The sequence below is a fragment of the Natator depressus genome, chromosome 24, assembly GCF_965152275.1.
Source record: "Natator depressus isolate rNatDep1 chromosome 24, rNatDep2.hap1, whole genome shotgun sequence".
Classification (NCBI taxonomy): Eukaryota; Metazoa; Chordata; order Testudines; family Cheloniidae; genus Natator; species Natator depressus.
Window position 1 is genome coordinate 4,062,286 of NC_134257.1, and position 25,398 is coordinate 4,087,683.

The 25,398-nt window shown below is 57.7% G+C and overlaps 1 protein-coding gene across 1 annotated transcript in view; it reads right to left on the reverse strand.

The window, feature by feature from the left end:
* PEAR1 (platelet endothelial aggregation receptor 1) overlaps positions 1–25,398 on the reverse strand; it is a 56,479-nt gene that overhangs the window by 2,072 nt on the left and 29,009 nt on the right. Inside the window, exons 2-22 of the mRNA XM_074938166.1 lie at positions 20,597–20,692; positions 19,305–19,409; positions 18,611–18,711; positions 17,199–17,291; positions 15,084–15,330; positions 14,778–14,901; positions 14,087–14,223; positions 10,000–10,212; positions 9,303–9,477; positions 8,877–8,997; positions 8,046–8,209; positions 7,275–7,377; positions 6,124–6,270; positions 5,341–5,469; positions 4,850–4,978; positions 4,637–4,765; positions 3,395–3,610; positions 2,987–3,099; positions 1,806–1,926; positions 960–1,016; positions 5–208 (exon numbers count right to left, since the gene is read on the reverse strand). Coding sequence (XP_074794267.1) covers positions 5–208; positions 960–1,016; positions 1,806–1,926; positions 2,987–3,099; positions 3,395–3,610; positions 4,637–4,765; positions 4,850–4,978; positions 5,341–5,469; positions 6,124–6,270; positions 7,275–7,377; positions 8,046–8,209; positions 8,877–8,997; positions 9,303–9,477; positions 10,000–10,212; positions 14,087–14,223; positions 14,778–14,901; positions 15,084–15,330; positions 17,199–17,291; positions 18,611–18,711; positions 19,305–19,409; positions 20,597–20,691 — 2,923 coding nt within the window. The 5' untranslated portion in view covers position 20,692. The remainder of the gene's footprint in view (positions 1–4; positions 209–959; positions 1,017–1,805; positions 1,927–2,986; positions 3,100–3,394; positions 3,611–4,636; positions 4,766–4,849; positions 4,979–5,340; positions 5,470–6,123; positions 6,271–7,274; positions 7,378–8,045; positions 8,210–8,876; positions 8,998–9,302; positions 9,478–9,999; positions 10,213–14,086; positions 14,224–14,777; positions 14,902–15,083; positions 15,331–17,198; positions 17,292–18,610; positions 18,712–19,304; positions 19,410–20,596; positions 20,693–25,398) is intronic.

The following is a 25,398-nucleotide window of genomic DNA, read 5'->3' on the forward strand; positions in this document are numbered from 1 at the left end:
CTACCTTCTGCCCTGGAGCCGGCGGCTGGCTCCTCAAAGAGCCCGATCTCAGCGTAGGACATTTCTCGCTTCACAGGGGACTTCATCTCCATGTAGCTGCCCTCCGAGGGCTTGGCCATGAGCTCGGGCAGGTCCTTGATGGTGGCGTAGGGGTTCTCACTGTTCAGCGAGCTGTTGCTGGCGCGTAGAGCCTCCTCCTTGATGTAGTCTGGAGGGTGGGTGGAAGGATGGCAAAAGGAGGATGGGTGAATACAGGAAGTGGGAGAAGCCGGGGGGCTGGGATGCCAGTTTAGCCTGGAGGAGACGAGTTTGCTGGGCCTGTCTAGCTCCAGGCACATGGGCCGCAATCAGCGCTAACTGGGCCCCTTGTCGGCAGCCTCAGCAAAGAGGCCTAGGGCTGGATGGGGCCCTACGCACCAAGCTCCCCTCTTGCCCCCAGGGCGTCCCACCTGGGCAGCACGTGCAGGGGAGGGAGCTTGTCCAGGCTGGAGCTGCTCTGGGGATACACAGAGCTTCTCCAAAGCCAGCCCAGCTTCCTCGCACCCTGTTGAGCCCCCTGCCCCACTCCCACAGCACCCCCTAGTGCCGCACTGCAACATGGGGGTCAGTGCTGCAGTAAGCACGACTTCTCCCCCTCCCACTCCTCCCAGCCCCCACCCCAGGAAAATGAGGCCATCGGCCTGAGCCGAGAGCATCTGGGGGGGGGGGGGGATAGCTGAGTGGTTTGAGCATTGGCCTGCTAAACCCAGGGTTGCGAGTTCAATCCTTGAGGGGGCCATTGAGGGATCTGGGGTAAAAATTGGGGATTGGTCCCGCTTTGAGCAGGGGGTTGGACGAGATGACCTCCTGAGGTCCCTTCCAACCCTGATAGTCTATGATCGAGAAGCCCGCGGGACCCCCTCTCCCGTGCGCCGGGGCCCCTGGAAGCCACCCCCCCCCCGGGGAGCCGCTGTGCTCACCATTGCTGTAGTACTTCCCCAGGCTGTAGCTGTAGCTGCGGTCCATGGGGCCGCCCCCTGCACACGGAGGGAGACCGTGAGGCTGCTGGACACAGTCAGACCCCGGGGGTTCCCTCTAGCTCCCCAGCCTGCACTGCCCTCCTTTAGCTACAAGGGGGCTCCCTTCACGAGGCTGGGGTCTGTGTCCGCCCCCGCAGCAGAGGTGGGGGGAGGTCGTGAGAAATGGGGACACTGACTAGAAACTAGATGAAGGCAGCTCCCAGCCAAGGAAGGGTCTCCCCATGCAGCATCCAGGGAAGGCCCCCCCCCACCCCCAAGGGCCCTGGCTGCTTTTCTCCCCACCAGCTTGGGGGTGGGGAGGGCAGTTTTGCCCTGGTTTGGGGATGAAATTTATAGGGCTCCGACCAAGACTGGCCGTTTGAGCTGAAATGGACCCAGGAGTCCCAGCTCCCCTTCTCCTGCTCTAATCCAGAGAGCTCGCTCCACTCCCAGAGCCAGTAGAACCCAGGAGTCCTGAAGGGCCCCCCCCATCTCCTTCCCTAACTACTAGGCACCACTCCCCTTCCTGAGCCAAGACTAGAACCCAGGAGTACTGGGCCCCACCCCCCACTTCCCAGTCTCCTTCTCTAACTACTAGGCATCACTCCCTTCCTAGAGATGGGAAAAGAACCCAGGAGTCCTGAGCTCCCCCATCTCCCAAATCCTAACCCCACTCACCTTCCAGCACTGGGAGTAGAAGCCATGGCCCCACCCTGTCCTGACCCCTAGACCCCACTTCCTCTCCCCACACCGTCTCCTAAAGCCCAGCACGGCTCAGAGCTGGTGAGCCTTCGCCTCCCACCTTACCCCGCCCGCAATGCTTCAGCGCTGGCACCCCGTGGTGCTTCCAGTCGGCAGGCAGCGAGGCGTTACAGTCCGGCCCGTAGGCCACGGTCTTTATGCTGGAGAAGTGCTGGTTGCAGGGCACCTGTGGCCGAAATAAGGGGCGGAAATCAGCAGCGTCCTACCGCCCCCGCCCACGGGGTCCAGCTCAGCAGAGACGGGCAGCCAGCCGCCCCTTTGCCAGGCCAGGATTTCGGGAACCACAGGGTCTGTGTGTGTCCATGAAGAACCCCTTCGTTCTGGAGTGGCCCAGAGTTCAGATTGAGACAAGCGCTCGCATTAAGAGCGGATGTTTCGAAGCGCTCTAAAATCCCTGCACATACTCAGATTGCCTCAAAACCTGCTGTGCCCCATGGCACCCTGGGGTGGGGCGAGTGGGGCAAATTTGGGGTCATTTGACCCACGGGTTCCAGAGATACAGCACCCGGTATAAAGGGTTGGTCTCTACATTTGGCCTGTTCTCATCCCTTAGTTGTTTGGACACTCCTGGGGTTCAGACTACAGGACTGTTCTGCACCCAACTGTGCTTATCCAACCGGATGGGCCCTCAGCTCGGGCCCAGCACCCGGCTCTGGGCTGGGGAAGAGACGGTTCAGCAGTTACTAGAGGGTCTGTCTGGCTCTCTGAACCAGCACAGGCTGGGAAACACAGGCCAGAAAAAGGGATTTGCACAGACCCGGGGCGCCCAGCATCCGGGGCGCTGACGGGGGACCACCAACCTGATGGCTTAGCGCAGGGGTGGGCAAACTCTTTGGCCCAAGGGCCACATCTGGGTATGGAAATTGTATGGCGGGCCCTGAATGCTCACAAAACTGGGGGTTGGGGCCAGAAATGAGGAGTTCAGGGTGTGGGAGGGGGCTCGGGGCTGGGGCAGGGGTGCGGAAAGGGGTTCAGGTTCCAGCTGCGGGTGCAGGAGGGTGCTCCAGGCTGGGACCAAGGGATTCGGAGGGCAGGAGGGGGAGGGGGTCAGAGGTGCAACTATTTTTGCGGCAAATACCCAGCCCAGCCCAGCCCCGGAGAGACGCTACAGACAAGCTGTCTCCTCTCTGCCCGTCCTCAAGGGGGCTCCGTGCCTCGAGGCTCCAGAGAACAAAAAAGGCTGGGAACTTCCCCGGAGCAGTGTCACCTTGAGGGCTGGGGCTTACCTTGAGGGAGCTCGCCCTGTCCTGGCTGTTGGGGGCCGGGGAGGTCGGCACGCACCGCGACAGGGTGTGGTAGCTTGGATTGGAGTAGTAGTGGGTGTAGGTGGGTGGGACGTCTGGTCAGACACAGAAAGGGACAGACAGAGTTAGGCCAAAGTCTCTGGGAGTCCTGTCCACTAGCTGTCCCCAGGGGCTGCCCAGCGCCGGGTGCCTGTCCCCACCCTGTGCGGGCTCCGGCTGCATTCCCCTCGCGAAGCCCAGGGCGGCTGGGATCAGTACTTAGGTGGGAGACTTTCCCGAGAGCGGGGTGGGGGACTCCGAGCTCAGTGTCCTAGGAGGTGCCGTGCTAGCGGGAGCAGGGGGGTGACTTCGAGAGCAGAGCCCCCGCTACTGAGCGCGCCGCGCCCTTACCTGGCACCGCGTACTCCGAGCTGTCCGTCCGCCCCGTGGTGTAGGCCACGGCCAGGTGTCTGTTCTCTTTGCCCTTCTGCCAGTGCCGGTAGCACAGGAAAAACACCAGCAGCGCCAGAAGCAGGATCACCAGGACGATGATGCCAATGATCGCCCCCAGGGAGCTGTACCCCACCGGCACCGCTGGCACCATGGTGAAGGGGTGCTCAGGGCTCCCTGCACACCCGGAGGAATAATTAGATCTTCTGCCCAGAGCTGGGGACAGAACCCAGGAGTCCTAGCTCCCAGCCCCTCCCCCCCGCTCTAACTACTAGACCCCGCTCCCCTCCCGGAGCTGGGGACAGAACCCAGGCGTCCTGGCTCCCAGCCCCCTGCCTGGTCTCACTCACATTTCTCACACTGGGCCCCGCTCCTGCCCGGCTCGCACTGGCAGCTCCCTGTCACGTGGTGGCAGGTGGAGTTGTGGAGACACTCGCAGACCTGGAGGCACCTGGGTCCAAAGGTGCCGGGGGGACACTCTGCCAGGGGCGCACAAGGGCCAAGGTTAGAATCCGTGGGGGGAAGGGGACTGGGAGGCAGGGGCATTTACACAGGATGGTTCTCGGCAAGAGGAAGGGGCAGGCCAGTCCCAGGGAGCGGCTTGGAGCCATACAGCTCCGCATCCCCCCTCCTGACTGCTGGAGGAGACCAATGGTCCGTATAACCCAATATTAGAGCTGGTTGGGAAATAATCGGTGTTCCAGCAAAACGTTTTGATGAACGACAAACAAAATGTTTTGGTCAAAATTTTTTTCTTCCAAGTTTCCGGGTTTTCATCCAAAACCTGAAACCCCAAAGCTCTGTGGCTGAAAAGTTATAGTTTGAGCGTCAACGGTCAGAAACAAAGTGGAAAATATTCAGAGTTTTGGCCAACATTTTAGGGGGAGTTCAGTTGCCAAAAACCCAATTTTTTCCAGATTTCTGCTCTTCCAACGAAAGCCCGGAAAATTTAACCAGAATCGGACATTCCCCGGGGAAATTTCTGTTTTAACCCAAAAAGCCAGGGGGGGGTTTGTGTAAAAAAAAACTTGTCAATCCACTTCCCTCAAGACCCGCCCAGAAGTCCTGTTTGGGTGCAATGCTCCCCTCTGCCAGCAGTGGGCGCTGCAGGTGGCTCCCCAATGCAGTCTTGGGGCCGTCATGCAGCCCTGTGCATTCCCCGGGGTTTTCTTCTGGCTCGGCCGGGGGGGCTCCGCGGCTTACTGGTTTCACAGTGGGTGCCGGTGTACCCGGAGGGGCACAGACATCTCCCGGTCGCCGGGTTGCACTGAGCCTTGTCTTGGCACTGGCATGCCTGGGCACAGTTCTCCCCATAGCGCCCCAGGGGGCAGCCTACAGAGAAGAAACCATGCGGGTGAGGTCTGTATGGGGAAGGAGAAGTGTGATGCCCGGGCCCCCGCCCGGCACAGCCCGTACCTTCCGAGCAGCGTCTGCCGGTCAAGCCGGCCGGACAAGAGCAGGTCCCATCCACGGTGTTGCACAGGCCTCTGTTTGGGCACCGGCAGGTATGGCTGCAGGCCTCTCCCCACGTGCCGGGCGGGCAGGCTGCGGAGGAGAGGACACGTCCGTCAGTCCCACTATGCACCCGGCTCTGGAAGCTGCTCTCCCCAGACGAGCTACTGAGTGTATGTGTGTGAGATCCCGTCGCCCCCTGGTGGCTGCCCAAAGAAAGGATAAGAGTCCTACTTCTGCTACCGGCTGAAGGAGATCTCCGTTAGCTCAAATGGCAGAGGCCTAAATTTTTGGGGCTGACAGAGCCTCCAGGCCCCCCAGATCATAGTCCTGGTGACCCTATTGTGTCCAGATTCCTTATAACCCCTACAAGTGCCTACCCCCCCGCAACTTATTCCCCGTTGACCTGTGCTGCCTGTGAGTTGGGGCGCCCCCCGGCAGTGGATGTGACTCACGCTGTGAGCAGTCGCTGCCTGTCCACCCGGGGAAGCAGTCGCAGGAGCCATCCACGAGGTGGCAGGTGGAGTGGTTGGAGCAACGGCAGGACATTGCGCACTTCTTGCCGTAACGCCCGGGCTGGCAGGCTGCGGCAAGGGAAGAAGAAATGGAAGGGGTGTGGAGGCGAGTCACGTACCAGCCCTAACCCGGCCCAGTCAGACGGCTGCTCGTGTGAAACGAGTTTGCTGGGTCTTAGCCCAGATCCTGATGGGGACCAGGCAAAGCCACCCAATCAGTGCTGACCGACCCTATTGATGCGCAGCCTCAGCAGAGGGGCCCAAACGGGCCCATGGAGACAGAACTCCTTGCTGCCCGCTAGAGGGAACAGGTCACGGGGACACACGGGCTGGTGTGTTCTCATGTGGATTTCTTATTGGGGGTTTGCCCCCAACACGTATCCATCTCCCCGAACCCTGGCCAGCTCCACTGGGGGCCTGGGATGCCCATGCAGTGGCCTCTGACCCTGCCCGCTGCACCCGAACCAGCCCTTGGGGTGGGTGGGGGAGCAGGCTCGAAAGGAGGATGCCAGTGCCAGCTCGCGGGCTGGTCCCACCTGGGGTTTGCACAATGGACTTTGCTCTGCTCTGGCACTGGACGGAGCCAGGCGCTCGCCCCGCCAGGACAGAACAGCTCCCCCAGGGCTGGGCAATGCAGGAGCAGGACCCCCTTGCCTCCCCCCCACACACACACCCCCCAGCCCGCTGGCTCCGAGCGTCATCCTCGGTCGGCACGGCACTTACGGCGCTGGCAGGCGGGGCCGCGGTACCCGGGCGTGCAGCTGCAGCTCCCGTCCTCCGAGGAGCAGGCAGCTCCGTTCTTGCAGACGCAAGGCTGGCTGCAGTTCCGCCCCCAGAAGCCGTCGTCACAGACCAGGTTGCAGCGGGGCCCTGGGGTGGCAAGGAAAGGAACAGGGTGCTCTTAGTGGGGACCCCTCCTCACCAGGCAGCTGGGGGGGGGGCAGACAGGTCCCAGCGCCAACCCAGTCACCTGCGTGGAGAAATAAAACTTCTCGCATCCCAGGTGGTCAGGGATGCCATTGTCACTGTCCACAGCTTCCCTGTCGGTCGCGTGAGTCACCGCACAGCTCCCTGCAGGCCCTACGGTCTCCCAGCCCAGCACTGACCCAGAAACTGCCCTCTTTGAGGCTGCGCTCCCATCACTCAGACTCCAGTTAGCTCCTTATAACTCCGGCGCAGCCCCCGACTCGAGTCTCGTCCACACACACACACACGAACCCTTCGCTCCAGTGAGGGCAGGTTCTTAACTCGAACTGGCCAGCCCGTCAGCAGGCACCAGCTGGCACGGCTCGAGTCCTGCTATTCCCCCAAAGCTTGCCGGAATTCCCGCTGGGCCACGTGTCCCTGCCATCCGGCTACGAAGGAAACCTCGCGAACTTGAGCCAAGTGTAAACTGCAGGGAGGACGGCTCGGAGAGGTGTGAACCGCCCTCCTTCCCCTCAGGGAGGAGTTCTTGCTGGGCAGTTCGCTAAGACCAGAGCAGGAGCCAGTCTGGCTCTCTTTGGTGCCCTGCAGGGGTGGCGTTTGGGCAAGCACCATCACTTTATTTCGCCCTCGGTCCAGGAGGTGCCCCACTGAGTCCAGCCACGCCCCACTAAAGGGGAACGGACCTCACATCGATATATCCTGGACCTCTGCACAATTCACTGTGAGCTGTGCCTCCTTCAGGCATGTCAAGTCCGGTGGGAGGAGCTTATGTTGTGGGTGGAGCCTGGAAGAGTACCGCCCCCTTCCTTCCCTGAACTAGCCCGGCTCATAAGAGCTGTGTGTTGAGCTGGCAGTGATGCCAAGGGGCTCCCTGGATGCCATCATGGACAGAGACAGAGTCCTCCCGTCCCCTCCCCAGATCCCTGCCTCCCACCTGGCCCCCTCACCTGTCCATCCCGGCAGGCAGTGGCACTGTCCCGTGACGGGGGAGCAGCCGTCCGCGTGGCTGCAGTCACAGAGACTGCTGCAGCCGGGTCCGTAGGCACCGTTCTGTTAGCGAGAGGGGGATGCAACCGGACTCAGTGGCACTGGGATGGGATTGGGGTGGGTGATTTTAACCCAGAACCCTTCCTGGTCCCATCCCACCGGTGCATGGGTCTAACCCCACCACAAGCCTCCCCGGTCTGACCCCCACCCCCACCCTGCTGGTGCATACAATCTAACCTATTCCCACTCCGCCCCACCGGTGCCCACGGTCTAACCCACACCTCCCCTGCTCCACAAAAGCACATGGTCTAATCCATAACCCCACTCCCAAACCAGCCCCCTCTCCATCGCCATTAAATCACCCAGCCCCTTTCCCAGGCTGGGCCAGCAAGTGACTTTCCCAATCAATTTGTTAGCCCATTGTTGCAATTATTTTGTCCAGTGGGACAATCACAGACAGCCAAGATCCCGGCTCACACGCGGGCACCGAGTGGGCAGCGGGCACCGTTAGAGGCACCCGGCATCCCATCTTGCCAGCTGCTGGCTGGACCTTGCTCTGCATGGGGTGCATGGCAGCACCTGGGGGGTGGCCCAGGGCTTGATGCAAAGACCATGGAAATGGGCATCAATGAACGTAGGATCAGGTCCTTCCATGTCAGCTGGGATGGCCATAAAGGGCGCAGAGGCTCCCGGGAGCGGGAAGCGGCTGGTCCAAGGGGGTGGGAACATACCGCGCACGGCTCCTGGCACCTGCTGCCATGCCAGCCAGCAGCGCAGGAGCACACGCCGCTGACAGGGCTGCAGGCGGCACCGTTGGTGCACCGGCAGGTCTCGTTGCACCCAAGGCCCCAGGTGCCGGCGGGGCAGGGGCTGGAACAATCCCCTCCGTGCCAACCTGCAGAGGGGAGGAGAAGGGCGGAGAGGTTGGCAGGCGGATCGACGGGAACTTGGAATCAGAGCGCTTGGGAAATCCAGGCAGCTCAACGGGTGGAGAAGTAGGGCAGCATGGGGGCAATGCCGTGCCCAGTCAATAGCCCCTATGGGGGCTATATTGTCCCACAGCCAGATGTGTCCAGGTATTAGAGGAGAGCGAAGGAACCTGGAAGGAACCTGCTCTCAGCCATGGCTCCAGCCTGAGGGTGTCCGGCACCACTCACATCTGGGCGCCCCACCTCGCGGCTGGGTGCCGTGGCTCCGGCGGGGTCTCCAGGCTGTGTGGACCACACCCGCTGGGAGAGGTCGCCCGTGGAAGGAGTGGCCTGGGTCGTCCCGCCAGACCCCGAGCCTGGCGGAGGGTTCGTGCCGGGAGTTAAGCCAGGGGAGGGGTAACCTGGGCTGGTTCCAGCCGGCCCCGCCCACATCCAGAGCCAGGGCTGATAAGGATATTCACAAGGCCTTTCCCGAGTGAACTTAAAAGGGCTCCCACAGCCCTTGCAGAGAACGGTCTCCCACCTCCCAGCCCTGTCTGGGGGCACAGCTAGAGCCCCCCGGGGTGGGGGGAGGGGAGCCGGGGCCGTGCCCTCCGTCGTGAGCAATCCCAGGGGCTCCCGCCTGCACCCTACCGTCTTTGCAGACGCAGGTGCCATCAATGGGGGAGCAGGCAAAGGCGTTCTTGCAGGCGCACTGCATGGAGCAGTTCACCCCGTAGGTGTCGGCAGGGCAGTGGCTGGAGCAATGCTCCCCCTGCAAACACAAGGAGACAATGATGGGGTGGGGGGCAGCGTTCAAATCTCCCACCCAGAGGCGAGTAGCAGTAATACTTTGTGTTGCTACAAAGACAACCGCCTAAGCATCACAAAGTTATCCCTGCTCTAATCACTAGACGCCCCCGTCCCCTCCCAGGGTCAGGAATAGAACCCAGTAGGAGTCCTGACACCCAGTCCTCTGCTCTAACCACTAGATAACTTTCCCTCTCTCAATCCCCATAATTACCAAGACATTAACCGCCTTGTTTCCCAGTGTCTCTGCAGTCCGGGCCCCTGACTCACCGTGTACCCTGGGGCACAGTGGCAGAGCCCCGTGGTGCCATCACACGTCCCTCCGTTCAGACAGAGGCAGGGCTCCTGGCAGTTGGCCCCGTAGTATCCGTGGGGGCAGGTCTCGTTGCAGTGCAGGCCCGCCCAGCCCGGTTTGCAGGTGCATTCTCCACTCATGGGGTGGCAGCTGGGCTCCGGGGGAGGGGGGGGGAGAGAAACACGTGCCCATCAGAACGCCCCCGCAAAGTAGCTGGGGCGGGTTTGTGCCAATCCTGCAGGGCTGGCCCTTTCCCTGAGAGCTGCAGGGGCTGCACTGCCACTGCGTCAAGGGGTTGTGGGCGTCCCAAGCCGCACACCCCATGCGTGTGCCCACTCGGTGGCTCCTGGGTAGAACATGCATGTTCTGGATCCGGGCCCTTTGCACCCCCAGAGCCTGGATCCCGGGGGTGATTCCCCTGCCCGCTGCTCCTGCAAATGGGAATCCTGCATTCCAGCACTGGGGGGCATTGGCAGGATGGTGCCATGTTATTCCCCTTATGCCCTGCAGAGGGCAGCAAACCCACAGGACTGGAAATAGGGACCATATTCCCCCTCCCCTGTACACTATTAACCCCTAAAGCGCTGGCACGTTCCAGGCGCCCACATGCATGAGCGGCTGGGGCGAGGGCCTGCTCAGGTGGCTGCCGGCGGAGTCCCTCCCCGCCCCTACCTTTGGCTGTGCTGGGGGCTGCAGAGGCAGGGCAGGTGGCAGGCCAAGCCGTAGAGGCCGTCCAGGCACTTGCGCTCCTCGCAGCGCGTCCCGAGGAAGCCGGCCTCACACAGGCAAGCCCCGTTGATATGGAAGCAGCGGCCCCCGTTGGCACAGTCGCATGGCTGGCCGCAGTCCTGGCCGTATTTGCCGATGGGGCACTCCTCCCGGCACCTGTTCGGGAACGGGCGGGGGGGAGGGGGGAGAGAAGGATATGCCCCCATGGTCAGACCCAGGGCAAGTCCAACGCCAAGGAGAGGAGAGCCAGCCAGTGCTGGGGTGAGCAGACAGGGGTCGCTGTCCCTGTGCAGGCTGGTATCTCTCACCTGCTCAATCCGGGTGTCCCCTGTAGGCTGAGACCGCCAAACTCATTCCATGCAAGACCCTGGGAAATGTTGAGGACCCTCCCACCAGCTGCTCAGCAGGGCGCTCCCAGCATGGGGCCTGCTGCACAAGGAAGCTATTCCCCTATCTGCCTCGTGAGGGTGCCCGGGGAGGACACCCTGCACAGCCTTTCAGGCGGCAGCTGGCCATCTTAGCCAGTTGTGTCTCATTGCTCAGCGGCTGGATTTAACCTACAGGGGCCCTGTCTGCACCAGGGGTGGGCGCACCACGGTCACTGCATCGGCGCACACTCCTCATGCGGGCCAGCTGCACCAGGGTAAACCCTGGCTCACACGTGGGCTGCGTGTCCACGCGAGGGGCTTGCGCTGGTGCAAAAATCCCCAGGCCCAAGACCGTGAATGAAACCTTCAGTGCAAGCCCAGAGCAGGGCAGGGATGGGGTTCTACCAGCCAGGCCTGGCTGTTTATTTAGGCAATAACAACACGACTGTCCTAAAGTGCCGCTCAGCGGAGGGGCTCAAAGCCTTTGCCAAAGGATCATCATTTTAAAAATGGGGAAACTGAGGCACAAGTGCTTTGCCCAGGGTCACACATTAAGTCTATGGGAGAGTCCTGGCTCTGACCACTAGACCCCATTCCTTTCCTGAGCAGGGAATAGAACCCAGAAGTTCTGATTCCTAGTCCCCCTTGCTCTAATAGACCACATCCCCTCCCAGTACTAGGGAAAGAACCCAGGAGCCTGGATTCCCACTCCCTTAATCTAACCTCTAGATCACAAGACTTCTTTCAGTTAAAACACCAACAAAACCCTTTCCTAGGGATCCATGTAGTGCTGGTCACTTCTGTTTGACTCTGGGTTTATTTTTTCCTCTCCATTGTTTGCGACACCAGCTTAAAAGCTGGAAAAACCCCTTGTTTCCTTCTCCCTTCCATGTGGAAAACTCCGACTGATTTCCCTCCTCACCCTGGCCCAGCTGCTATTTACTTCCCTGCAGCACAGCTGGGGAGATCATCCCTCACTCCAGCGTTGAACTGGCACTCCCCCAGCTGGCAGGGCACCTCCTGTGCCGTAAGCCAGCCAAAAATCGGCACAGCCAGGCAGACAACATATTGCTTGGAGTATTATATGCAGGCATTACGGTAACAGTGGCCATTCATGCGGTGCATTACATTACAAGCATTACGGTAGCAGTAAGCACCGTATATACACTTAGCAAAAGACAGTCCCTGTCCCAAACAGCTTCCTTCTCAATAGACAGGACAAAGGGTGGGAGGGGAAACCGAGGACAGAGAGGGGTGAGGACATGCCAAAGTCACATGGCAGAGCTGGGGATAAAATCAGAAGCCTCATTCTCAGTAAGGCCCTTTACACCACGCTGGCAGCGCAAAACAGCCTTAAAGCGGGGGAAATTTCAGTGACACGCATTTTAAGGCCCCTTTACATGGGCAGAGCCTCATAAAGGGGCCCTGGCGTAGCTGAGAAGGAGGGTCCAGGTCTCCTAAGTCCCAATCCAGTGCTCGATCCATCAGTCCACACTGCTTTTAGTGGACTGCAAAGTGCTAGGATTGCACGCACTCCAGCTCGTAACCCCTCCCCGCGCACACACGTTAACACAAGAGTGTGCGAGTCCAGGAGCCGGTGCGTGGGTGGGTTGACATGGAAGGGTGTGAGGGACAGGGCGTTGGCGCACGTGTGTGTTTGAAAGCCCCTGAGGGAGGCTGCGCGGGACAGGGACAGAGGGGAGTACGCATTCACAACTATAAGGGAAGTGGATATCAAGTGGCCGCAGTGAGAAAGCCGGGGGTCGTCAGACAGGAGCAAAGTAGTGAGGGGCCCGCCCCACTCCAAGCTCGCCTGTAATTCGGGCACCGAGCATGTGTGAGGGTGAGGCCTTATCTACACTTAAAAACTTTGCTGCTTTCACTAGATCAGTACAGTTAACCGGGTACAACACTCCCAATATGGATGCAATTACATCAGCATGAAGGTGTTTATACTGATAACGCTTACTCTGGTTTGGGAATTAAAATAAGCTATTCTAGGGTAAGGCATCTTTACACTGGTATAACTGAGACCATAGTGGTAGCACTGTTTTGGCAAAAAACCCACAACCCACCTTGCTAATTGACTTCAGACTATGCAAAAGGGACCCCTGGGATCCTCCAGTCCAACACCCTGCGTAGCACAAGCCAGAGAACGGCCCTGAATGAACTCCTGTGTGAACTCCAGCCAATCTATATTTAACAGCCGCCCGGGATGGAGAATCCCCGCACAGCCCTTGGTAAATTATACCAGTAAAAATGTGAAGAAGCGTAGCAGGTCTGCACACGACGGTTTGTCTACACAAAGAAATTCTGCAATTGCTCCCTGTGTGGACACTCTGTTCCGGAATAAGAGTGCCTTTTAAAATCGACCTAACGCGGCTAAATTCAACCTAACCCCGTAGCGTAGACCAGGCCTGAGTTGGCTTGATCCACTTTGGAAACGGATTAAGTTCAACTGGAAAAAATAATTCTTACACCTGGTCTACACTTAAAAGATAGGTCAACATAGCTACACCGCTCAGGGGTGTGCAAAATTCACCCCCCCGAACCGCTGTAGTTAAATTGACCTCACTCCGGGTGTAGACACAGCTAGATCAATGGAAGACTCATCCGATGGCCCAGCTACCGCCGCTTGGAGAAGTGGACCGACTACAGGGATTGCTGCAGGAAGCGTCTACACTTGGGCGCTGAACAGCGCAGCTGTTGCTCTGCACCCTGAGTGGACACGTGGCCTCACTTCGAGGCGGTCGAAAATTTTGCGTCTAAGCAGCTTTCTGTCAGAAAACGCCCCTTTGACAAAACCCATTGCTTTCACCAAATCGTGTCAATGTCAACAACATTTTGGAAAACAAACTGGAAAAATGATTTTGAAAACGTTGAAATGTCCCATTTTGACATTTCCGGGACGGAAAGTTTTGATTTTTCATATTGAAACGACCTTTCCTTTCCAAAGGTGCTTTATTTGATATGAATTATTTTATGCACAAAATAAAAAATGGTCAAAACGTTTGTGTTGAATTTTGTTTCGCAAAAAAATGTCGAAATGTTGGCTTCTTATCCCAATTTCAGGTGCTTTTTTGTTACAACCTTGACATGTTTTTACAGGATGAAAAATCAGTTTGCCAAGCAGCTCAACTCTTAATCCAGAATAAAAGTGTCCACACAGGGAATTACTCCAGAATAGCTACAGATAACACTTTAAATTCCTGCCCTAACTTAATCCAGATTGCAAAAAGAAAAGGAGGACTTGTGGCACCTTAGAGACTAACCAATTTATTTGAGCATAAGCTTTCGTGAACTACAGCATCCGATGAAGTGAGCTGTAGCTCACGAAAGCTCATGCTCAGATAAATTGGTTAGTCTCTAAGGTGCCACAAGTACTCCTTTTCTTTTTGTGAATACAGACTAACATGGCTGTTACTCTTAATCCAGATTAACTCCCCTGTGTAGACAAACCCTGAAAACATGTGTGAATCACAGAGGGGCGGCTTTAGGCGAGCAGGAGACCATGTGACTGAGGTTTCTAGCTAGGCCTCACCGATTGAGGAATCTCCCTCTAAGCCATGCCAGTTGCTAGCCCCCGACACGGACGTGGTTCTTTCCATGGCACGGCCCCCACCCCACCGCTGCAGGGAGTCACTCTGCCAGACCCCACTCACCGCTCTCCGGTGTAGCCCAGAGCGCACTGGCAACGCCCAGTGACTGGGTCGCACACCCCTTTGTTGTGGCATTGGCACTCCCCCAGGCAGCCTGAGCCGTACCACCCTTGGGGGCATGGGACGGAGCAGATGGCGCCCTGCAGACAACAGAACAGCAGTGTCAGGGAAATGCCCTCTCTGGGAAAGCCAGGGGACGGGGTGCGATGCTCGCACCACGGAGCCTGATCTCCCCCTTCCCCTGCAATTTGAAGGGATGGTCCCTGCTCAGTGCCCCCCAGACCACCCCAAGCCTGAATGCGGCCACGGGTCAGCAGTGCGTGTGGGAGCGAGAAAGGCTCACGGCCCATTTCTCGCCCTGCTGGGGGCATCTCGCAGCCCCGAGGAGGCTGAATGGAGAGCGAGGCTCATGCCGCCAGGGCCGGATCATCCGGAGACCCCACGGCAACATGACGGTGCCAGAGGCAGCTCCACCCCACGGCGATGCACAGAGCCAGCTCAAGGCCCACTCCAGGCCAGCTGGGTCCCATGTGTGTGAGGGCCGGGGCACAGGTGGGGCAGCGATCTGGGGAGGAGTCCAAACCAAAGGGGCAGGACCCCTCTGCCCCCAGTTTGTCCCAGCCTGATCCTTTGCTCTCCAGAGGCCGGATGGGCCTGGGTTTGAATCCCCCCCGTATCCCCCCCAAATACGTACCATCCATCCTGGAGGACAGACGCAGCGGGTGGTGTTTGGGGGGTGGCAGATGCCCCCGTTCTGGCAGGGGCAGTGAGCCGGGCAATGCAGCCCGTCCGAGCCATTGAGGCACAGGAGCTCGCAGCTGGAAGGACAGGGAGAAAGGGGTGAGGGAGACGGACCCAGAGTCTTCTCTCTCTTGCCAGAGGCTAAAGAAATCCCACCCTGTGGCTGGGTCGGAATCGGCGCCCCCCAGAGGGGAAAGGTCCCCCGATCCCATTCCCACCCTCCCACTGCCCAGGCCAGCCAACCATTCCCCTCACTCACTAGGCGCCTGTGAATCCCGGCTGGCACAGACATGCCCCGGTCTCTCGATGGCACTTGGCCCCATTCTTGCAGGGGCAATCCAGCTGGCAGCCCTCCCCGTAGGTGCGTGGGTCGCAGGGGTCTTTGCACACGGGATCCTTGTACCCGGGCGAGCAGACACAGGCTCCAGTGAGGGGGTCACAAGCTCCCCCATCGCCGCACTGGCAAGGGTTCTCGCAGCGGGGCCCCCAGGACCGGGCATCACACACTGGAAGAAGGAAGGGACTGTTGTAGCATTGACAACCCCTTTGCCCTTCTGCAGACAATCTCTAAGCACATCCTAGACCCTGGTGAATGAAGCCCTGCAATAGCCCTGGGAAGAAGGGTCAGAGTTTCAGCCCCATTTTACAGGTAGGGAAACTGAGGCACAGAGATGGGACATGCCATTCCAAGAGCCAGAAATAGAGCTCAGGAGTCCTGTCGCCTGCTCTAAGCACTCTACCCGCCCCCGCCCCCCCCCCCCCCATCAGAGCTGGGAATAGAACCCAGGAGTCCTGATTCCCAGGCCCTGCTATTCTAACCACTAGCCTCCCCTCCCAGAACTGGGAACAGAATCCAGGCATCCTGACTCCCAGTCCTGCCCACTCTCACCCATTAGACCCTGCTGCTTTCCATTAAACATATTGCTCAGTTAATGAGGGCTTAATAGTTATTGTGTCTTTCAAACCATTTCCTAGTTATTTGTCCGGAAGCTGCCACATGGAAAAATTTGCTTGATTGTTTTAAGTGGTGGCATTATTCAGCAGGAGACAAGGGGTGGTCACTCGGGTTAAGGGGAGGGAATTTAACCAGGGATAGTTTACTCTGAATCCGGGGAAATCTTCCTAAGGAAGACGGATCAGAACAGTCTCGCCAAGGGGTTCCCATGCCTCAGATTTCAAGATTATCCGCCACCAAGTCTAACTGGACAAGCCCTTGGGATCTTTTCAGACCCCTGGCGATTTCGGGGGGCACCCAACACAAGACCCCTTAAAGCTACCTGACCACCAGAGGGCGCGGGGCCCTTTCTCCAGATCCAGCCGCTTTTAAAGGCATTGCAAGTTGAGTTTCCCACCCCACCACAAAAAAGCTAGGTGCTTTCTAAACTCTTGGGCATCAGCTGTTAGCGAAAGGTCCCTGGTCCTGCGCCCCCTCCAATTCCTCCTGATGCAGGGGCTCGGGGGCTGCTGTTTGGGAAGAGTGGCATGAATAGCTGGAAAGAAAGCAAGCCATGGCAGACAGAGTGACTCAGTGAGGGTTTTGCCCACAGCTGGATGCCCCTCGCTGAGGGTACCCTGAGCAACGCCCTCCCCTCCCGTCTGGGCCATGGGCTGGGGCCCACTCCCAAGCATTCCTTATGCAGCCAGTGACCCCCAGCTCCCAGGAGCCGCCCCTGGTGCGTGGGAACCCATTGCCTCAGGCTCCTGGGCCCTGGGGAAGGACAGGGCGGCTCAGCAGCCGGAGTCTGGATTTAATTTGGCTGCAGGTGGAGGGGGGAGCGGAGGCCCCACACGCCCTGGGCCCAGACTAGGATGCCAAGGGGCTGAGGAGGGGCCAGGGCTGGCCAGGCGGGATCCTGCCTTAGCACAAATAGCTACAGTGCCTGGCTCACGCCAGCATGTGGCATGCTGATGGCTGGCCTTCCCCTTCATGTGTCCCCCCTAAATCCTAGCCCACCCACCATCTCCCCCCTCAAAACCCCCTGGTCCCCGCCCCCTCCCTCCGTAGCCTTTCCTCCCTCAGCCTCTCCCCCATAACCCCTCCTCCCTCATTCCATAACACCCCAATTCCTCACCCCATACCTGCCCCCCACCTCTCTGCCCCTCTCCCTCACACCATAGCTCTCCTCTGCCACTTTGTCAGTCCAAAGCCAGGGCCCACCTCCAGAACCCCACATCGACTAGCGGTCACCCCAGCGCCTGCTGCCTCCGGCCGGCCAGCTCACACTCACTAATGGTGTCTGCAAGTGACAACTCCCCCACCCTCAAATCACCGGCCAGGCTCCTGGGGGCAGAGCCACCCCCTTCGGCCATAAGACAATGGCTCCGGTGCGCCAAACCCAGACCGCCGTGGAGGGCCCGGGCCTGTAGTACTCACCGCTGGAGCAGTCTGTGCCCCTCCATCCCTGTTCGCACTGGCACTGGTCGGGAGCCACGCACCTCCCGTGGACGCACTCCTTGGTACAACTGGCTGCAGGGAGGGCACCAGGCAGAAGGATTCAGTCGGGCTGCTCCAAGACCTTGTTTTAACAATATCTAACCTGGCATTTCACCCCCAAATGCTACAGACTGGTATCACCCAGCACTGAAATGCAGCCACCTCTGGGGTGGAATATGGCAGCTGAAAAACAGCACTCAGCAACGTTGCCCAGAGATCACTCAGGTAATGCAGCCCCCTGCAGGGTGCTCCGCAATACTGCACAGCTATCGCTCCCCCGGCACTGAGATGCAACCCCCCTGGGTGGGAGATAACCCGGAAGCTGTTTAATAGCCACTCAGCACCAGGGATCACTCACCCGAGTCTCCCTAATCCCTGACCTGGAGCAGGGGACCACACCAGTGAGTTGAATCACAGCGCAACCCATTGCAGGAAAGTGTGGGCGTCCCCTCTAGTGACCAGTCCATAGAGGAGCCTTCCACTGCTTCCTCCCAGAGTCCATCACCCCCCCGCCCCCGGCTTGGCCGAAGGGATGCAAAGATGATGAAACACAGCAGCGACTTATGGTCTGGTCTGAGTCTGCTGGGGTGAGGGGGTGGGGTGAGGGGGCTGTCTGCGGGGATCAAGGGAAAGTTGCCAGAGGACAGGCAGCCTAGCCTCAATCAGCCCCAGAGCACGCTGGCTTCCCAGCACGGAGCCAGCTGGAAGTGGCCAAGAAGGGTCCCATGGTAGCCAGGTGGCCTGGAGCCATGTGTCTGCAGGAGAGCTGGCAACTAAGCCTGCACATGAGGGGCTAGAAACCCCAGCGGCCTGGAGAGAAATCTGAGAGGGCCGGAAGGATGGGGGAGGATCAAAGAGTGCAAGACAGGACAAACAGCAATGAGCTGTAAAGAATGTGCGTCCCCTCTGGGGTGGGTCCTGGCAGAGGCCACGCTCGCTGGATGAGCCGGGGGCTTCTGAGTCTCTCGAATCCATTACAGAGGTGTGATTTCTCAGAGCACAGAGGAGCTGGGATGTGTTTCAGGGCACACAGTGGGGAGCGAGGGGGCTATGAGAACTGGGCTAAGCAGATAGGAAAATGAACCATGACCCCCCTTTTTAGAGATGGGGAAACTGAGGCACAGAGCTGGGGGGCAGGGAACATCACCCAGGATCACACAGCAAATCAGTCGCAGAGCTGGAAATAGAACCCAGGAGGCCTGCACCCTGGTCTGACCACGGGCCACCAGGCAGAATAACCCCACCAGACCCCTTCGATTTCTGCAGGAGCATCGTCTCGCACTGGACTGAGGGACGCAAATGCAACACATTCCGCCCCGGGGCCCATTAGTGACTGTCAGGGACAGACTTACGGACACAAACATCTGCGCTCTCGTAGTAGCCCTGGCAACAGCGGTACCTCTTCCGGTAGTCAATTTTCACTGCCTGCCGGTACGCTGTCTTGTACACAATCCTGTGCAACACAGAGTAAAAAGCAGAGTGACCCCCCCCACATGCAGAACATTTATAGAGAACAAACCACACCTGGGGAACTCACCGCTCCAGGAGTGTGCTAGGGCTCATCCAGAGAACTTACTGCGGTGAGGTCATGTCAGGGTTACTGCCACCGTGCTATATATGACACTGACTGATATGGACAGAGTTTGTGTTACCCAGCTACCAGGGCAGAATAGGGGTTCATTGGTATCCAATACTGGTGATAACCTTTGGAACTCACTGCCACATGTTCCTAACCAGCAGAGCTAACAACAACAAGATAATATTGGAGTTAAACTGTGAGACTCCCTGCTTCAGACTGGTTCCAGGTGAGCTCACCGAAATCAGAACAGAACCTTAACCTCTGGAACTCACTGCTGCTTGTTAGTAGCAGGGTCAAAACAGTGGAGCTCACCGCTGCTTGTTAGGAATGGGGTCAGCTTGTGGGATCCTGCTGTTGGGGGGCTGTGCTGGGGTAAGCCTGTGGGATTCCCAGAGAACTCTTGGGGACAGCGAGTGATGGCACAGAGGGCGTTTGCCACGTCCCCTAGGCAGAGGGGCACTCCTTACTTGTGCTGGGTGCACGGCTTGAGGAAACTCCAGGTTCCATCGCACGAGTCCTTGGAGGCCTGAGCATAGGGGTGAGCGTAGGACTCCTTCGTCGCTGTGGTGAAGCTGCCGGGGGAAAAACAGAGCCGCTTCGGTGGCAGTCCAAGGACAGCCAAGGGAAATGGCTGATTCAACTCTCCCCATTGTGGCAGGGCCGAGGCTCAGTGACAGGGGCTCTGCACCTCCCATGCAGGACACCTGGGGTCCAGTCCCTCTCCCAGCATCCTCATGGCAGCAGCCGGTGCCTTTGGAGTGGAGGCACAAGGTACCTGCCCTCTTCCTGGGGACAGACTGGAATGAAGCAAGGTCTGCCAACTCCTGGTGCTTTTCATCAAGCCCCAGCTCCCGGAGTCATAGATTATGGGGGAAACACAGCTTTCATTTTTATTATTTTTTTTTTTTAAAGGCTATTTCTAGCCATCATGGTTGTGGAGCAAAGCTTGAAATTGCGACCCCTAGAGGCTGAGACACCAGGAGACAAATTATTATTTTAAAAAATCTCATGATATTTACACCACTCATGATTTGGGGGGGGGGGGTTTCCTGACTAATGATTGGGGGTTGGCAACACTGGTACCAGCACCTCGAGAGGCACGAAGGGATTATTACAGCCTGGAGCTTCTCAGGCCCTGGCAAAGGGCTATTTTCCAAGTAGATACAGAGACAGGTTAATAACCACAGCTCTGGGACTGACAGTGTAAATGCCGGTCAGGCCAACCCTGCCGTGTTCCAGATATTACCATGCATTGTCGCTACAGAGTTCTTTACAGACACGGACCCAGCCCTGAACAGGGTCCGGTGGCCAGACACCCTCACAGCTGTAACCAAAGCTGACGGAATCACAAGCAAAAGGGGTTAACATGTTAACTGGTTCCTTGTACTCCCTATCTGACTGTCTCTGTCTCATGTCTTCTATTACGCTCCTTGAGAGAGGGACAGTCTCTTTTTGTTCTGTGTCTATATAGCACCTAGCACCGGGGGGAAGGAGGAGTCCCGATCCCCGACTGGGGCTCCCAAGTGCGACCACAATACAAATAATACATAAGAAGAAGAAAAAGGGCGAGAGAAAGAGATGAAAAGAAAAAGGGCGAGCAAGGTAAAGCAACAGAGAAAGCAAGCGAGGAAGAAAGGCTCCATTGCAAGGGTCAGTGATGAACCCCCACCAAGAGGTCTCAGGGGGGCAGAGCGGAAGGCCCAGAACCACACACCCATTTCACCCCGGGGCTCCCCGCCCTGGCTCCCCCACTCCTTACCTTTCCCAATAGCTGCAAACATTGGGGTCGCTGGGGTTGAGAGGGGTCGCCAGGTGCATCTGCAGCCCCAGCAGAAGGACCGCGTGCAGCTTCATCCTGGTGGGAGGAGAGAGAAACAAAGAGGAGTTGACAGCGAGGAAGGAAGGATGCACAGGGCTGGCCGGTGCTGCGGCCAGTGCGGATCAAGCTGTAGTGTGGATGGGGTCAGTCGGCCACACGGCCCGAGTCCCACAGCTTCGCGGTTTACAAGCAGGTGCAGGTCACAGAGGTGGCTGCCCACGCTATGGGATTTGTAGGGAGGCCAAAGCACAAAGCTCTGCTCCTTGAGCTAAAGGACAAATTTTGTTAGCTGGTAGCAGTAGTAGGTTGTTATCCACTCTGTTAGCCCTGCAGATGTTGCCAGAAGCTTTGGGAATCATGCAAGGTTGCTCTGCACCCCTGGAAAGGGGGCACATCTTGTTTTATTCAGGCCTGAAACCAAGCCAGAGAAGGACCCAAACCAACGCTGCGGGTCCAAACAGAACAAGTTGTAACCAAGTCCACCTGGACAGCCTGGCCGATAGCAAGGATCGAACTCAGAGCTAAGGCGCCAAAAGCACAAGCTCCTACCACTTGGGTTAAAGGGGTAAATCCCCCCATGGTGAGTCAGTAGCAGGCCATTGAAGTTAACGGGGCTGGCCACTAGTTAGAACCTCGTTAACTACAACATCAATTGGATTGCGCATATTGACATACAATGCCACCCATCCCCTCCTCCAGCTTTGAGGAGTTCAGATCTGGATGTGACCTTTGTGGTCAGCCCGTGTCTGTGCTGAGGGTAAAAATCAAATCTGAGCGTCGCCGAATATTTAACCGACCTGCACGCATGGTCCCCATCACACCAGACCCTCCAGAGTACATACTGACCCCTCCCTCCTTGCTGCACCTGGATGTTGGACACCTACCAACCTTGACACATCTGCCCTAAGTAACTGGTCCAAGATCTCACCCAGGGAATCCATGGCTGATCCGGGAACAGATCCCAGAACCTCAGCCCCGCTGCAGTCCCCTGCTCATTGGGCCATCCTTGTTCCAATGCATTGCGTTCACACCAGGTAGGTTCTTACAATCCTCTCATCCCCTGGTCTCTAAGCCCCATCCTTCCATTCTAGCCAGACTGACAATCCCCAAACCGGGAGGGGAAAGCTGCCGGGGCTGATGAAAGTGCAAGGCACAGCCCATCTCCCCAGCATGACGGGCGCTTTTCTTAGCTGGCTTTTCGTGTGCGACGCCAGCCCCTTCCCCTCCAGGCAGCTGGGAGCTCGGAGCAGGAAGCGCGGTGTGAAAACAGGAAGCAGGTTGTGTCGAGGATGCTTCCCTCCCGCCCCGGCCGATGGCACCTCCACATGGGCGGACAGCAAAGCGCCGCGTCAGCCCGAGACTTTTAAGAACACCACGTCCTGGCTGGAAAGAAAGCAGGCCTGCTCGGTCCGTGCCGTCGGGCCTGAGCTCGCCGTTACGTCCCACCCCGCTCAGTCGGACGCCGCTCGTTGCCTCTTGTCTTAGGGTCTGTCTACACGGCAGCTACAGGTGCACTTGGGCAGACACGCATGCGCTTGCTCTGTCCGCACTAGCTTATGAAACACAGCCCTGTGGGCTTGGCAGTGCGGGCTGGCCACCCAAGTATGTGCCCCGGGTGGGTCTATTTTTAGCAAGCGAGCTCGATCAAAGCTAGCAGGCGTACAGCTACCTGAGCGGAAATTACTGCTCAAGCTGCTGCATAGATACAGCCTGGTATGTAGAAGCCAAACTCTTTGGGGCAGGAGCTGTTTCATTCTATGCACATGCAGCAGCCAGGAGTAGCGGGGTCCTGGTTAAAGCTGGGCAAGTCCTGGAGCTTTTGGCTCACTGGCTAGTCCGAACAAGTTTTTTAAAAATTTGTTTCAGGCGGAGCCGAAATTGGTTTGGCATTTTCAGCCAATCAAGAAGCCAGGGGGAAAATAAAATTCACTTTGGGTCACACAAAAAGTTTTGGATCGGGGGGGGGGGTCGCTGTGTTAGTCTGGATCTGTGAAAGCGGCGAAGAGTCCTGTGGCCCCTTATAGACTCACAGACGTATTGGAGTGTGAGCTTTTGTCCAACGAAGTGGGTATTCACTCATGAAAGCTCATGCTCCAATACGTCTGTGAGTCTATAAGGGGCCACAGGACTCGTTGCCACTTTCACAAAAAGTTTTGTTTCGATTCGGAGCACTTTCTCCTGGCTTTTTCCCTTCATTTTTTAAAAAATAAAATGAAAGGCATTTGCTAAGGGACAAGCTGCTTTGAACCGAAAAAAAACCCAGAATGTTGCCTTGCACAAATATTCAGAATGAAAGGTTTGGATTTTTCCAGAACGGCTCTTCTTTTCCCTGACGAAAGGATTCGATGAAACAGACGCGAAGTCACAGAATGTTTTGGCGTCGACAAATCTGAGCTTTCCGCGGGAAAAGAGGTTGCAGTTGGAACATTTTGCCTCGCTCTAGTCCCGATTTGACTGCAGAACCGCTCCCACCTCCCAGCACAGGAGGGTAAGACACGCAGCTCAGCGGGACAGTCTGCGTTTTGGCCCCACTTGGCCTCATTCCCCTCACGCAATTGTGAGGCTACCTCACAGCTGCGCTGGGCCTGGATTTGTTATATACGCCGGTGCATCCGGCTGGACTTGGAACAGTGGCAGGTCACACGAAGCCTTGTAGGAGCTGGGCGCAGAACATTCAAAGCACCGGCTCTGCAGCGAAGCAGAGACCCCGCGGGGCATGTGGTGATCTGTGGAGTCAGGACTCCTGGGTTCTATTCCTGGCTCCGTCACCCCAGCAAGTCACGTCCCTCCTCTGTGCCTCAGTTTCCCCCACCTGCACAATGGTGGTAATGCTTGGCCTAGCCAAGCGGTCCCGATGGAGGGCGACATGCTGCGGAAATCCAGCTCCAGGCTTTGGGGCAGTGGGGTCAGGGGGAGAGTTGGGGGCTGGGCTGAGACTCCCAGGTTCAAAGGCAAGGGAAAATGAGTTTGCTGCAGCAGGAGAGACAGACTCATAGGGTTCCAAGAGAGCAAAAGAATCATGCATTATAATATATATAATCTTAGAATAATCATCAGCCCTGTTCACACTAGGAGTTCAACTGAGCCACACTAGATGTCATTATCCATATTTTTACAAGTGATCTGGTGATGCGGGAGAACCCAGATGTTTGGTCTCCTGGTGCCTTCCTTCCACCACCAGGACGGCTGCCTCTCCATAGCAAGGCTGTCTCAGATTGCGTAAGGCAGGGCGATGCTCCTGCATAGGCTGAGATATTCTTTGGCCGGCTGGAGGGCGAGAGACTAGAATAAATCACATAAGCTTTCTAAAAAGAAAAAAAAAAGAAAGAAAGCTGGAGTGGGGGCGGGCTCCCAAATCCCCTGACGAGCGTTTGGCTGCGCTGCGCAAACACCACACAACTCCGGGCCCATCCGGAGCCCCCAGGGGCAGACCCGCCCCTGGCTGGAATCTATAATTAGAAAATGATTTGCTTAGATTTTAAATCAAGAAGCCATCTGGCTCCGACAGGCTGAGCTCAGATTTTAAGTCGCAAGGTCCGATAGACACTCAGCCCCTTCCTCTCGGAGCTGGTCTTGCCTGGCCGGAGGAAAAGATGGCTCGGAGAAGAAAGACCTCAGATCGAGCTTGGAAAGGTTACTTCTCTAATTGAGGCCGAGTTAGACAGGAAGGGCTCTATAAACCCTCCTGTTTCAGGGCCTGAGCCGACGTCTCCCTGATAGGGGTCAGGAAGTAAGTTCTTCCATAGCTGCCTCCTGCAAGGTTTCCTCTGAAGCAGCTGGTGCTGGCCAGCATCAGAGACAGAATCCTGGACTAGATGGCTCAGAGCAGTGGTTAGGGAGCCATCCTAGGATTTAGGAGCCATGGGTTCAATTCCCTACACTGATACAGACTCTCCATGTGACCTTGGGTGAGTTACTTAGCCACTCTGTGCCTCAGTTTCCCCATCAGGACAATGGGGCTAACAGTACTGCCCTGCCTCCCAGAGGTATTGTGAGGATAAATTAAAGGGTCCAAGGTGCCCAGATAATACGGTGATGAAGGGGGGGGGGCACAGAAGCTCCTCCGACAAACCCTGGGTCTGTTCCCACCTCTCTCTGGTTTCTTACTGTACCCAAGTGGCCTCATACTGGCACGCTGAGCTCAGTAGACAGGGCTATGTGCCGCAGACATTGTGCCCCTGTGTGCGTAACAATGCCCAGTCGGTGCCTGCCACGATAATGGTTTTGTGCGGTGGGCACCTGTCTGCTAGGAATCGGGCTGAGGCCCTCCAAACTCATTGCACGTAGGCAGCCCTCAGGTGGGGATGCCTTTTAGTGACTGGTATTGGGACCGACGATGACTCCGAGCCAGACAGCGCTCCTCCTGCTGGTGAGCTGGCAGCTGACAACCTTTCCTGCGCTTCCCGATGTAGACCAGCACAACCTCTAGTGTGGACGCAGTTAAACCAGTATAAAGCAGCCTGGGACCAGCATAGCTAGCTGAGTATAGCTGACTCCCTTTCCTGTGCAGGAATTACTATCCCAGTATAAACATCTTTCTACCAGAACAGCTGCCCCCACACCAGGGGGCTGTCCCCCGTTGACTCGGCTGGGAGAACCCGGGTGCACAGCCAGGCCTAGGTGCGGGGACAGCGTCCTCACGGAGGGGCCCTGCTCCTCCGCTCAACATACCCACGAAATCACAGTCCATTAACGATGGTGGATCCCAGGCGCTCTAACGAGCTGCGCGTTTCCCTTTAAAG